General features: G+C 35.3%; 1 protein-coding gene across 1 annotated transcript; it reads right to left on the bottom strand.

Annotated features, from left to right (window-relative positions):
- Window positions 1-9,283: 9,283 nt before the first annotated feature.
- Window positions 9,284-9,889, bottom strand: LOC141679817 (uncharacterized). Its single transcript, XM_074486205.1, has one exon. The coding sequence runs from the start codon at window positions 9,887-9,889 to the stop codon at window positions 9,284-9,286; it is 606 nt and encodes a 201-aa protein (XP_074342306.1).
- Window positions 9,890-11,035: the final 1,146 nt, after the last annotated feature.

Raw genomic sequence — 11,035 nt, forward strand, 5'->3', positions numbered from 1 at the left:
AAAACGGGAACCAACCGACGTCAACCGTTGTTACGTTTTTGGAACCCGATACTCTTCCGAGAACTCCTTCCTAACCTAATTGTAATATTCCGAGCATTTTCCATGTTTCGACTTTTTCGATCCGGCGTACGGTTTGTCCTGCGCGGGTCCCGGCACAACATTTTCGATACAATATTCATTTCGGTATATTAATAAAACCCGTATTTTCGATAAACGGGAGCTTTTTATTAAACTATCCCAATTATCACTTCGTAGTACGTGTAACTGGGTGCTGAGACCAAGACCGCAGTACAAGCTGTACTGATTTGGATAATTATCCCGAAAACCGATACCGTTTGGATCAGTTTTTATAAATAAACGTACCATTTTATATCCGGAATGATCCAACGGGATACTAATTTTCCGTAATTATAAATAGCCTTTTACCGTATTTTATTTCGTATAAAAATCAATTGCAGACAGATAATTATATAATTTTACAGAGAAAAATCTTATATTCATAAACTGTTCTAAGAATCAAACAGCAAAACGAAGGCGTTACCGATCTCTGTTTTTAAAGCTTGAGTAACCAAAACGAAGGATTTGAGGTGTTCTATCAGATTCTGAGCTTTGTTTCACTGCAGAATCAAAGATTTAATTTCTAAAAATTTATTTATTTTCGAATTTATTTTATTAAAAATATGAATTTTTGTTCGGATGATTGTTTGTATGATTTGATGATTGCATGTTGTAGAGCTTGTTTTCCTGATGATTTTCATATGTCATACGTCTGATTTGGAGTTCAATAACATGTTCAAATTTGAGTTTGATTTTCGAATTTTAAAATTAGGGTTTATAACCCGTATGAATGTTCTTAATTGAAATTTGGGGGTTTCTTATTCTGTGATAGATTGATGATGTGTTATAGTGGGTTGTGTTCTCTGTGAAATTTGCAATCTAGTCGTATAAGTTTCATGAACCAACGGGGTCTGTAGAGAAGGGAGTTGTGTTTTGAAGTTTTCCGATGTTCGCCGGAAACTGGAAAACTTCACGGCCAAATTCCGGCCAACTCAGGGATTGTTAGGATGAATTGATTGCATGGTTGTGTTCCTGATGTTGTGTAGATGTGATCTGGAGGTGTTGGTGGGGTGAGGACGCCGGGAACGTGTTCTCCGGCGAACCCGACTGTTTTCCGGCGAAGAGCTGGAAAATTACAGTTTGGTACCCCAACTTTTGAAAACGATGCAGTTAGGTCCCTGAGGTTTGCAGACTTTGCAAATTTAGGATTCCTGTTTATAAAATGTTTAAAAATCATATTTCTTATTTATTTTTATTATAAAAATTCGTTTTTAATTTCTGAAAATTCTAAAAATTATTATTTTAATTCCGAAAATTATTTTTAATTCACAAATAAATCTGAATTAATTAGTTAATTAATTTCAGTTAATTTTTAATTGATTAATTAGTCAATTAATTCAAAAATTAATTGATTAATTGATTTAAATTAATTATTAATTGATTTTTAATTAATTATTTAATTAGATTTAATTATTAAAAATGATTTAAAAATTCTGAAAAATAGTTTCGAGCTTTAAAATATTATTCTAAATTATTTTCAAGGCTCGATAATTATTCTAAAATTGTTTCGGAGCCAGAATTGGCCAACCGAACCCTGTTTATTAACCCGAAATTGATCCAACGACCCGTTTTAAATCCGAAAAATGTTTTAAAAATTATTTTAAATACCCGAAAGCACATTTATGACCCGAGACTTCTTTATAAATGATATGTCATTGATTACGTGATGTATTATGTGTTATACGTGACCTGTTGTTTGACTATCGGTCTATATATTCGGTGTTTACTTCGTTATTGCATAGATTTCAATCCGTTAATCGGATTTGGGTAAAACGAAGGGTAGATAGAAGTGTGTGTTGAATAGAACTCTATGAGTTGATGATTGATAGATACTTATGATATGTGAGCAGAAAAGGCAAGACGTAGGAAAGGAAAACAGATAGTTGAAGAGTAAGACGGTTGTGATTGGAAGTCAGTGCAGAGTAGTAAGCTAATACCAGGCAAGTGTTCTGAACTTTCTCGAGACATTGTAATTCTTGATAGTCTTGTTGACATTGCAAGTGCTTTGAAGCACGGAAACCTAAACCCTGATTTCAGTTATTGTTCTTGAGCCATGAACCATATTCTTTCTAAGCCATTGATTATTGTAAACCCAAACTCGAACCTCAAGTATACGATACTATTCCATAAATACATGCAAACAAAATCCCAAACACTGAACTGAATTACTTGTACATTCAACCATTGTATCCTATGCTTGGAGAGCCCAAATCTTTGAAACCCTGAAATATTGATTCTTTTGTTATCCAATTCTTTCATTACCCAGCGTTCAAGCTTTTAAACTACTTATTTGATCCTTACAAAGATTGAAAACCTTTCATTGTTAAACACTCATTGTTGTTAATGATTTTGGTTATTGTTTATTATTGCATATTCTGTTATTATGTTAGAATTGGATTGTTTTTATAAAATTGTGGACCAGATTCGTGGTCAGACCATATAATGGTCAAGTTAGACCAATGTGTGCCTTGGATCCAGTAGTTAGAGCAATGATGTGTGCCTTGCTCGGGGTTAGTGCGTGACTGATCAGCAGCCTAACCTTGGCTTTTAAATTAAAAGTATAATATCCAATTCTAAATCATAATCCAATGTTCACTTGATATCATAATCATAGTCACCTGATGATCATTATTCTCAGTTTTGTCATTTTGACTTGCTGAGCTAGTTAGCTCATTTGTGCGATGTTGTTTATATTCTTTCCAGTTAAAAAGGAACCAGTTGGTAGCGAGGATCCCCAGTCCAGCGCGAGAGCTAGGGGTTCAGGTTGAGGAAGCTGAGCTAGTAGGCTTCTTTTGGGATAATTTAAGTTTGTATTAATGTTTGATACTCAGTGTGAGTTTGAAATAGTTGGGATTTGAACGGTTTGTAATATATTAGTGTGTTTGGCTTGTGTGCATACTTTAACCTATTGCGGTCCATGGTAGTTGATAAGTAGGGTCACTGCATATATTATTATTATCTTTATTATTGTTATAAGCAGGTTATAATTAAGATGTGTGTGTGGACCCCAAACTTCTGACCCGGGTTTGGAGGGCGCCACATGCGCCTATGTCAGATCCACTATCCGCAGATGCATCCAGGGGATTTAAGCCTGGGGAGGTAGACACTGACCACTGACATATGGCTTTTGGATCAGTATCCTCTCCTAACACCTGTAAAGGCAATTGGTCCATTAACGAACCTTAAACAATCGAATCTGACCTTAAAATGGTCGAAACTCTTGTTTCTGTCAACTCATCCTTTGTGTGTGTACCATTTCCTTGTGCATCAAGAATTGTTTATGTTTGAAGTGGTGACACTACATTGGATACCTTGGCCGACAGACAAATTTCAATAGACGCACCCTGTTGAGAGAATGAATCTAGTAACTGTTTTTGTGCCTTTTCAGCCATTACATCTTTTTGAGAAGATGTATGGGGGCTAGCAGTTGTCTCGATTTAAATACTACTCATCTATGTAGGAGACAGAGCTACTGGGTTGACTACAGAACCTTCCTTATGTGGTGCACTAAGGCACTATCTCCCTCACGCTCATTCATACTACATTTAGTGGTAAGAGAGTGTTGGTTGATTCTGTTTTTGTGTTTGTCTTTACAGTTTGGGATAGACGTTGTGGGTTTTCAACCTCATGACTGTCAATGAAAGAAAGTCATTGGAGACTGAACCTGTAACACAGAATATATGGCACTATAGAGATAAAATGTATTTAAGATTTATAATGAATAAAAATTATACATTTAATCTTTTGAGAGTAATGATGTACAATAGTGATTTCAAAGGATTTTACATGAAATAAGAAATCACTAATGTAGAAAGAAGTTTGATTTTGCTTTTTAATATGAATGAGTTTTTGATAAAACATTGATCACTTAGGGTACAGTCTAAGTAATTCTCATTCATGTCAAAAGCTTACAAATATCTGCAACATAATGTTAACAACATATCATTGACCGATACTTGTCAAGTACTTTAGATACTAATTGTTATGTTGCATAAAATTTAAAATAAAAAAAAATAAAAAAAAATAATAATAATAATAATAAAATAAAAAAAATAAAAAAAAATAATACAATACAAATAATAATAATAAAAATAAATATCAATGAATTAAATACCAAATATCTATCAACAAGATATCAACATCCAATTTCATATATCATACAATATTTACAATTATAGAAAATACAAATAAAAACTTATATAAATATAGCAAAAATATAGAAACTAGTTACAAGTTCAATGATAACATTACCAGCTTGCAAACAGCCATATCCCTCAGATAAACCTTTGCTGTTATCTCCAAAGGTAACCAGTGGGCCAGCTTTCTCAATCCACATTTGATAGCAGGGCTCTATCTCCGGTCATATGTCTTGATGATCCACTGTCAAGAATCCACACTCCCGGTTTCACCTGTTTTAATGCCCTGCAACATAAATGGATTAACCCTTCTTCGGAACCCAAACTTGGTTGGGCCCGGCATTCTTGTAGAACTGTCCTTCGTCAGGCAAAACAACATTTTTAATTTTAATTGTCTCAACTTTCTCAATGACTGAACATTTGACCTTGTAAACAGCCTTAACAAATTTCTGTTTAAGCTTAGGCACAAATGTCTCCTTTCTAGCCTTAGAAGGACTAGCAGTCTTAGACCTATCATGCTTCTTGTTATTCACATGCTGACGAGGAGTAGTCTTATCATTAGAAACATGCTTACCATTAAAATAAGCATACATCATATTAAAAGCACAAGACATACAATTAGAAACCCCACATGCTTTATGAGAGTGATTAACAGCAGGCAATTTATGCATGGTAGACATGGCATTTTTGTTATCCAACTCATGTGTGTCTGAGTTAGTCTCAGTTGCTTTCACAACTTTGACTGGAACTTTCGACACACTTGACTTGGAAACAACTTTCTCATTAGCATGATTTTCAGCACGTATTTCTTCTTGAATAACAGAAGAGGTCGCATCAAATGGTTCAGCAATTGATGCTTTATAGAGGGGTTCATCAATACCCTTAAGCACATGTGGTACTTCCCTCCCTTTAGCACAGACATGAGGAGGGGAGTTTATGCCTAATTCTCCAATAGCAACACTGTAATCATAACCTATTCCAGATGTTTTATTAACAGCTTGCTTACTGTAGAACTCTTTAGCCTTCGAACAAGAATTGAAGTAGGCTCTAACCTTAGTCTCAAGACCGGTGATCTTGTCTTTGAGAATAGTTTCGAGTTTTCTATAACAGTCAACTCTATTCTCTAGAAAAGATACTTGTTCTTTTAATTTGTCTTGATTAATGTGCACAAGTCTTAATTCATTGACCTCTTTCTCAAGGTCTGTGATCTGTAAACTTAACAGTTCATTATCACGACGTGCACAATCTAAGTTACCTCTTAGATGATAAACCATTTCAGCATCAGAAAGTTTTACCTCTATTCTTGACGATGAAGCTTTTCCATCAATAGCCATAAGAGCAAGATTTCCTTCTTCTTCATCTTCACTGTCAGTATCATCCCAGCTTCTTCCATTTGCCAGATAAGCCCTTTCAGAGTTCTTTCTTACTTGCTTTGGCTTCCTACATTCTGTGGCAAAGTGTCCCAACTCATTGCAGTTATAGCATCTAATGGTGCTCCGATCAACCATCCCTGTTTTGTATCCCCCACTGCTAGTGTTAGAGGATGAAGATCCACCTTTCTGGAATTTGTTGTAGTTGGACTTGTACTTAAGCTTGGGATTCCTCTTGAATCTGACATGGGAGAATCTCTTGACAATTTGGGCCATTGACTCATCTTCCAATTGCTCCAGCTCTTCCAAGGAATAAAAATCATCACTAGATTGATTTGTAGTAAGAGGATCATATTCTGCTACTATCACATTTTCCTCAGCCTTGGAAAACTGTACCATTCTCTCCGACTGTTGAGATTGTTGTTGTTGTTGACCTTCAGCTACAAGAGCAGTAGATGTGCTGACCATTCTATCTTTCCCGTAGACTTCCTTTTGCTGAATCTGCTCTAACTCATAGGTTTTCAACACACCATAGAGTCTATCCGAAGAAATCTCACTCAGATCTCTAGTTTCTCTAATGGCAGTGATTCTATGTTCAAGATGAGTTGGCAGTGTTAAAAGAAACTTTTTGTTGACCTCCCTGATTGAATAATATTTTCCATTTATGTTCAGGTTATTGATCAATGCATTGTACCGCTCAAACACTTCAGAAATTCCTTATCCTGGATTTGATATAAAATGTTCATACTCAGAGGTTAGGATCTCCAACTTGTTCTCCCTAACTTCCTTTGTGCCTTCATTAATCACCTCAATAGTTTCCCACATGTGTTTGGAATTTTTGCAGTTCATCACATGTCTGTTCATCAAGGGATCAAGGGAATCAATTAATATTAATTGAAGGCTGCATCCAAGGAGGCTTCTTCCTTTTCAGCAGGAGTAAAATCTTCAGGCTCTTCTGGATAGGTTCTAGCTTTGGTAATCACAACATCATCTTCTATCACCTCTAGTTCAATAACCATCGGAGTTTTTGGACCCTTCTTTAACAAGTTCAGATATTTGGGATTTGCAACTTGTAAAAACAAGAGCATCTTCTTCTTCCACATGATATAATTTTCCTTATCAAATAGTGGAATTTTAACGGTTCCAACTTTTTGTGAAGTCATTTTGAATTTTTGAATAAATAAAAATTCAAGGAGTTGAAATATCACAAAAGTATAGGATCTTGATTTGTTCGTTAATCAGAAGGCTCTGATACCAATTGTTAGGTCCCAATGTGTTTGTAGAAGGGGGGTTGAATACAAACAGTACCGAATAATCGAATTAAATGCGGAATAAAAAATGTGAAACAAAATTCAAGTTAAATAAGAATATTATTAAACTTGAAAGGTGTTACAACAACTGTATCGATTACAAGGAATTAATCTCAAATTAATTATCACAAATTTAGAATAAATTCGACATGAACTTTTTCTATTTTTGTAATAATTAGAATCAAATGCTAAACGCGATTTGAGATTAAGTTCTAGGAATTTTGATCCGCTAGATTGTTACACAAGAACAAGATAAAGATTTCTAGTTGATTGGATTTAACTTTACAATCTAGAAATTGATCTTGAAGTTTTGCAGAGAAGAATAAAATGTTTTGCTTTTATTTCTGTTGTGTTCTTGTTCTGTGTTGATTTATTGAATATATGAACTGCTGCTTGTCTGCTTCTTTTTAATCAACAGCCGAACTGAAATGAACTAGAATGACAATCTCTTTGCCTCAGCAAGACTATCGGTAGGACTATCAAATTCCAGTAGAACTTTCGGTAGGACTATTGTTTTAGAACTAGCAAGACAATCAGAATGAACTAGCAAGACTTTCGGTATGACAATCAATTGTCATACCGATTGTCATAGTAGTTCAAACAGATTGTTTTTGCTGAAAATAAATAGATTTAAATCCTATAATAATTCTGGTAAGACAATTCTTTTGAATTAGCATGATTTCGGTATGACTATTGATTGTCATACCGATTGTCATACTAATACAATCAGTTGTCTTTGTTGAATTAAACAGATTTTTAAACCAATTTAAATTCTGAAAATTCTTAATATTAATCAATTAATTCAATTAATCAATAGATTAATCTTTGCATATATAATTTATTTTCTTAATTAAATTATATGACTTAATTAATTAATAAAGAATTAATACTAACCTTGAGCAGCAACCATTCTTCTGAATATCTTCTGAAAATCACTCAAAATTATGAATCAATTCCACCACTTCAATGTTGACACTCGATGTACTGTCTGGTTCATGAGTGACTAACTTCCGTGACGTTTCTTCATATCTTGACTTTGACAACTTTGATTTTCTTCAGATTAAATCCTTGTAATTAATTGATACTCTGACGAGATCTTTGTCACTTGATTAAATCCACAATCTTGATTTGCATCACTGAGGCTTGATCAATTTCTTGAGCTTCTTCCAGTGAATTAACTCCTCAAGTCTGTAGATGAACCTCGTTTCTGAATCCTCTGACAGATGTTACTCTGCGAGATCTCTTTGACGCTAGATCCACTATTTACTTATTACATTCTTATTTGAGTTGAGTTGAATCCTCGAATATACAAATAGGCCTATGACATATGACTTACATTAAGGTATGATATATGTTTGATGTTAGGCAAAGGGGCATGGCCCAACCTATGGTGCCACAAGGACAAGTCACTATCGGTGGTTACATTAGTGCTAGCAACAGATGAGCAGGAAGAATTGACCGGTAGAGCAGTATTAACATAATAAAGTCCATTCTTAGCAACCCCAACAACATGAACACATTTAGTAGTTTTATCAGTGATAGTGCAGTGAGAGGGAAAAAATTGCACATCATAATTATTTTCTTTAAGTAAACGTTGCACCGATAGCAAATTCTGTTTGAAAGTGGGTACACACAGCACATTATCAAGAGTTAAAGTTGGAGCCAAAAGAACCTGACCTTTTTGAGAGATAGGAACTCCATCACCAATGGGAAGGTTAATGCTGTGAGATCCCGTGAGAGAAGTCGTGTTGACCAGAGATGAGAGATGTCGTGTCATATGATCTGAGGCACCAGAGTATACTATCCACTCGTTTAAACCACCAAAAGCATTCAAACACGAGATCATTCCGGAAAAATGATAGTCAATTTCATCATCCATTTCAGATTGATTTGGTGGAGATTTTGATATTTATGGCATCATTCTGGCCAACTGTTCCAACTGTTGTGGAGTAAACAACTGAGATATATCACTTTCCTGAGCATTGGTAGCAAATTTCTGAGGAGAAGACTTCTGTGAGTTGGACCATTTGCTCGCATTTGAACCAAAGTTTCTACGAGCTCCCCCTTGAACAGCCCCTTGTGTAGGTTCCCCTTTTGTAGATTTTGGATGCCAACGTGGATAGCCAATCACTCGCCAACATCTTTCAGAATTGTGGCCTTTAACCCCACACACGGTGCAAGTAACAACACTTCTTTCAGTATTTTTATCAGCATAACTTTTGCTATACATAGCCATTAATTCACCACCAGATTGAGAAGTGCCCATATTCAGTAGCAAACGTTGTGCCTCTTCTTGTTCGAGTGCTGAACATGCCACTTCTATGGTGGGAAGGGGAACTTGTAGCAACAACTAGCTTCTTTGAGAATTATATTGTTCATCCAATCCATTCAAAAATTGAAACAAGCGAGATTCCTCTTTCTGGAGATTTATAGCTTCTAACAGTTTTAACACATCTACAACAGGGGCCGCCACTGTAGGTAGTAGATTAAGAGAATCCAACTCCTCCCAGACAGCTTTCATGGATGTATAGTACTCCGTAACAGTGGCAGAGTTTTGCTTTAACTCGTACAAATCTGGGCTAAGCTTATATTTTCTACTACCATTGGTTAAAGAAAATCGTTTTTCAAGATTAAACCAAATATCCTTAGCATTTTGCATATACATCACAGATCTTTTAATGGTTGGTGAAACATTATAAGTAAGCCACGCAATCACCATGTTATTACATACTTCCCACATTTCAGCTTTAGACAGATCATCAGTAGGCATAGGTACCGTACCTGTAATGAAACCCAGCTTGCGTTTGGAAGATAAATTGATTTCCATCGAGCGTTTCCAGCTTCGATAATCAGAAGAGCCCTGAAGCTTCTCCACCTGGATTGAGTTTGCATTATCCGATGGATGAAGGAATAAAGGGTTCATCATTTCTTGATAAGTGATTCGGCTTCCAGCCATGAGAAAGAAAGGAATAAACAAGATCTGATAAACAAGATCTTGTCTTTAAAGAAGTAAAAAGTGATAAACACTAAATCAGGTATTGAAATTTAATTCTCGTATGAACCTTTCTCTGATACCATGTAAACAAGCACACAAATAGCTTGACAAAAAGCAAATGCAGAGAATTATATTGAGAGTTGAGCCTTATCCAGAAGTTTGGAAAGGTATAATGTTTACTCTGATTTACATTTCAGGAGCTAAGCTCATTTAAAGACTAGCTAGAGGACAAACTAGGTGGCCACATAATTATTCTAGTCCCCACAAACGTAACAACCACAATATTCTAATAGGACAGCAAGGCAAGGAAAATACATGATAAACTGAATTATAAAAATACTAAGAAAATACTATTGTATTTCCTCAATACAGTGTTGCAGAAAGGGAACATGGTATAGACATCCTTCCCTACTTCCAAAAAGTGGTAAGCTTAGCTACTTCTTCTTTCAATGTTTTCAACTATATACGGTTCAATTTATATACAATGTGTGTAGGTCTACGTTTTTGAAAAATAATTTCTCCATCAAGTTAGTCAGTGATATTAATACAAAAAGATACAGTTGACAGATCTTTTTGAAGCTTATATGGTGGAGGCAAGATGGTACCACAGTGGATATAAACCAAGTCTCAGTGAATACCTAGACAATGCATGGACGTCAGTAGGAAGCCCTGTAATTTTAACTCATTCCTACTTTTTAACTACAACTGCCATTACGGACCAAGCCTTACAGTACTTGATGACTGGTCCAAATATAATTCGTCTGGCAGCAACAATCTGCAGACTTGCTGATGATATGGGAAGCTCTTCGGTACTAAATTCTGCATATTCCATAATCAAATCATATCCCCATTCACATCATCTTGTGACAAATAATATACAGTGTTCCAATATATCAAAAAACAATAACATGCTTATTAACATAGCTATATATCCCTTTTTATTTGTGTGTGCTTTTTTGTGATGATGATTTTCTAGTATGAAATAGAGGGGGGACAACCCGAAAGCCATCCAATGTTACATGAATGATAATGGTGTTTCTGAAGAAGAAGCGAGGAAGCAGATTAAGTACCTGATAAGTGAAACTTGAAGGAGTTAAATGAAGAGAC

Source organism: Apium graveolens, chromosome 8, assembly GCF_009905375.1.
Source record: "Apium graveolens cultivar Ventura chromosome 8, ASM990537v1, whole genome shotgun sequence".
Classification (NCBI taxonomy): Eukaryota; Viridiplantae; Streptophyta; class Magnoliopsida; order Apiales; family Apiaceae; genus Apium; species Apium graveolens.

What these genes read in the sequence shown, in the direction of transcription:
- LOC141679817 (XM_074486205.1), bottom strand. Translation starts at nt 9,889, where the DNA reads ATGGCTGGAAGCCGAATCACTTATCAAGAAATGATGAACCCTTTATTC.